The sequence below is a fragment of the Apium graveolens genome, chromosome 3 (genome assembly GCF_009905375.1).
Source record: "Apium graveolens cultivar Ventura chromosome 3, ASM990537v1, whole genome shotgun sequence".
Lineage (NCBI taxonomy): Eukaryota > Viridiplantae > Streptophyta > Magnoliopsida > Apiales > Apiaceae > Apium > Apium graveolens.
Window position 1 is genome coordinate 200,098,175 of NC_133649.1, and position 3,186 is coordinate 200,101,360.

A 3,186-nucleotide genomic window follows, 5' to 3' on the forward strand; every position below is an offset into this window, starting at 1 on the left:
GGTGTATTCAGTTATCTTGTTATGGCTCTTGGACTTAAGAATGCAGGAGCTACTTACCAAAGACTGGTAAACAAGATATTTTCCCATCTAATTGGGAAGACCATGGAGGTCTATGTTGATGACATGTTAGTCAAAACCCTAAGCAAGGCCGATCATATTAGTCACCTCAGAGAGGCATTTGAAGTGTTGAGGCACCACAAGATGATGTTAAACCCAGCCAAGTGTGCTTTCGGTGTTGGGTTTGGAAAATTTTTGGGTCATATGGTCTCTAATAGGGGAATAGAGGCCAATCCCGACAAGATCAAAGCCATCCTAGATATGGAGCCACCGCGCTCCATCAAGGACGTTCAGAAGCTGACGGGAAGAATTGTAGCTCTAGTGAGCTTCATCTCCAAGTCAGAAGATAAATGTCTGCCCTTTATCAAAACCCTTAAGAAGATGAAGGAATTTGAATGGATAGCTGAGAGCCAAGAGGCCTTTGAACAGCTGAAGAAGTACATGACTGAAGCCCCATTATTGGCTAAACCAAGTCCGGAGGACACTCTTTATTTGTACCTCGCGGTATCTGAACAAGCCGTGAGTGCAGTCCTCGTGAAGGAAGAGCAGAAGCTCCAGAAGCCTTATACTATGTAAGCAAGGTGCTTCATGAAGCAGAATTGAATTACTCCACCACAGAAAAGTTCATACTTGCTCTCATCACAACCTCGAGGAAGTTGAGACCATACTTCCAGGCTCAGAAGTTCGAAGTCCTGATGAACTAACCTTTGAGGAACATCCTTCATAACCCGAAGGCCAGTGGAAGGCTCATCAATTCGGCGATTGAGTTAGTAGAATTTGATATCAAATACAAGCCTCGAATGGCCATCAAGGCTCAGGCCTTAGCAGACTTCGTGGTCGAATGTACTGTTAACGACCAAGAAGTCAGGGGTAAGTGGTAGTAACCTCAGAAGGAGGAGAGAAGGAGAAGGATGAAGAAACAACCTTAAAAGAGTATTGGGTTCTCCATTTTGACGGAGCGTCCAAAACAAAATCTAGTGGTGCAGGCCTAGTCTTGCAAAGCCCTAACGGGTTTATGATTGAATCTGCTTTGAAGTTGGACTTCCCGACTACGAATAACGAAGCAGAATATGAAGCATTGATAACTGGCTTAGGCTTGATTAGAACCGTGAGGGCCAAAAACCTGAAGGTCTGTGGAGACTGAATATTTGTAGTTGCTCAAGTTAATGGGGAGTTTGAGGCCAAGGATGATACTATGGACAAGTACCTGAGAGTCGTAAAGGGGATACTGACTCAGTTTGATGAACGGTACACATAACATGTTCCGAGAGAGGAGAACACTATGGAGGATGCCTTGTCTCAGTTCGCCTCGTCTGAAATCGTCGAGAACTATCCGAGAAGTATTTACTTCCAGGACTTGAAGACCCCTACTATTCATGTCCTAAATCTGATAGCACCGGTCGGTGTGGCAAGCTGTTGGATAGACCTGATCAAAACCCACTTAGAAACTGGGTGGCTCCCTGACGATGCCCAGGAGGCACGCAAGCTGTCAGTTAGAGCGTTATGATACTCGTCGATTGAAGGCCTTCTTTATAAAAGGTCTTTTTTTATTCCATACTTGAAGTTCTTAAGACCTCTTGAAGTAGAGGAGGCACTTAAAGAAGCCTATGAAGGGATTTATGGACAACACTTGGGGGGCAGGGCCCTCGCTCACAAGATAACTCGGTTGGGATTCTACTGGCCAACTATGCTAGCCGATGCAAAGGCTTATGTGAAGAGATGCGACAGATGCTAGAGGCATGCTCCGATAGTACGACAACCCCTAGAGAGACTTACATGAATCAGCACACCTATCCCTTTTGCAATATGGGGGATGGACATAGTTGGACCATTTCCTATGGCACCAGGACAGAGGAAGTTCATTGAGGTAGCTATAGACTACTTTACAAAGTGGATTGAGGCTAAGGCACTAGCCAAGATAACCACCAAGCAAATTACCCAATTCTTCTGGGAGAATGTGATATGCCGATATGGAATCCCACGCATCCTTGTCACAGATAATGGGAAATAATTTGATAATACATAGTTCAGAGAGTACTGCGACGATAACAGCATAGAACTTCGCTTCACCTCCATTGCACATCATCAGGCAAACGGGCAAGCGAAAGTTTCTAACAGAATCATCCTTGATGGACTTAAGAAGAGGGTTGAACGCTCGAGAAACACTTGGGTAGATGAGCTGCTGCCTATACTATGGCCATATCGAACCACCTGAAAAGTGACAACTGAAGCGACCCCATTCATGCTGGCTTACGGAGCCGAGGAAGTGGTGCCCCTTGAAATCACTCATGGATCCCCTAGGATCAAAGCTTACGAGCCAGAGATAAACGAAGAAGGCATAAGGCTTGATCTCGATCTCATTGATGAGATGAAGGATGAAGCCAACGCCCGTAATGCAGAGCATTAATAAAGAGCGTCCCTCTATTACAATTGACGGGTTAAAGAAAGGTTCTTTCAACAGGGAGATTTGGTTCTGAGGAAGATTGAGGCATCAGGAGTTGGGGAGAGAGGTAAGCTAGCCCCCAACTGGGAAGGACCTTATAAGGTCAGGAAGACACTGGGATGAGGATCCTACAAGTTAGAGACCCTGAATGGTGATGAAGTGCCTCGCACTTGGCATGCTTTGAATTTGAAGGTTTATTATGTTTAGGACATTCACTACATGCTCCTAGTACTTAGTATTAGTTTTATAAATAAGGTCGAAGAAACCATCTTATGTAAGGGTTGAACCCATTTCTTAGAGATATTATCTATTTATGCAAGTTTATTTCTATCATCTTGTCTACCAATTTATTTAAGTACGAGCATCTAAAGAATGCAAGGCCTGAAGGACCAAATGCCGAAAATAAAAGACAAGTATGAAATGAAATTAAACATAGTGCGTAGATAAAAGATCCCGAAGGATCATAAGTTAAAGTCCCGAAGGACCAATAGGTTACAGACCAATAAGGTTCAAATTAACAGGTTCTGAAAATAAAAACCACATATGGCAATCAAGGCCATGCAAGGCCACATCATTTACTCATCAGAAGAGCCTTCCCCCTCGCCATCCGAGCCTTCCTCAGAAGAAGAACCACTGCTCCCTGGAATCGGCTCCCTCATCTTCCCTTGATGGGCTGCCCTGTAATT

The 3,186-nt window shown here is 44.4% G+C and overlaps 1 protein-coding gene across 1 annotated transcript; it reads left to right on the forward strand.

Moving 5' to 3' along the window:
- The first annotated feature begins 201 nt into the window (after positions 1 to 201).
- LOC141714774 (putative mitochondrial protein AtMg00860) lies at positions 202 to 633 on the forward strand. Its single transcript, XM_074518273.1, has one exon. It carries the CDS (start codon positions 202 to 204, stop codon positions 631 to 633), a length of 432 nt encoding a protein of 143 aa, XP_074374374.1.
- Positions 634 to 3,186: the final 2,553 nt, after the last annotated feature.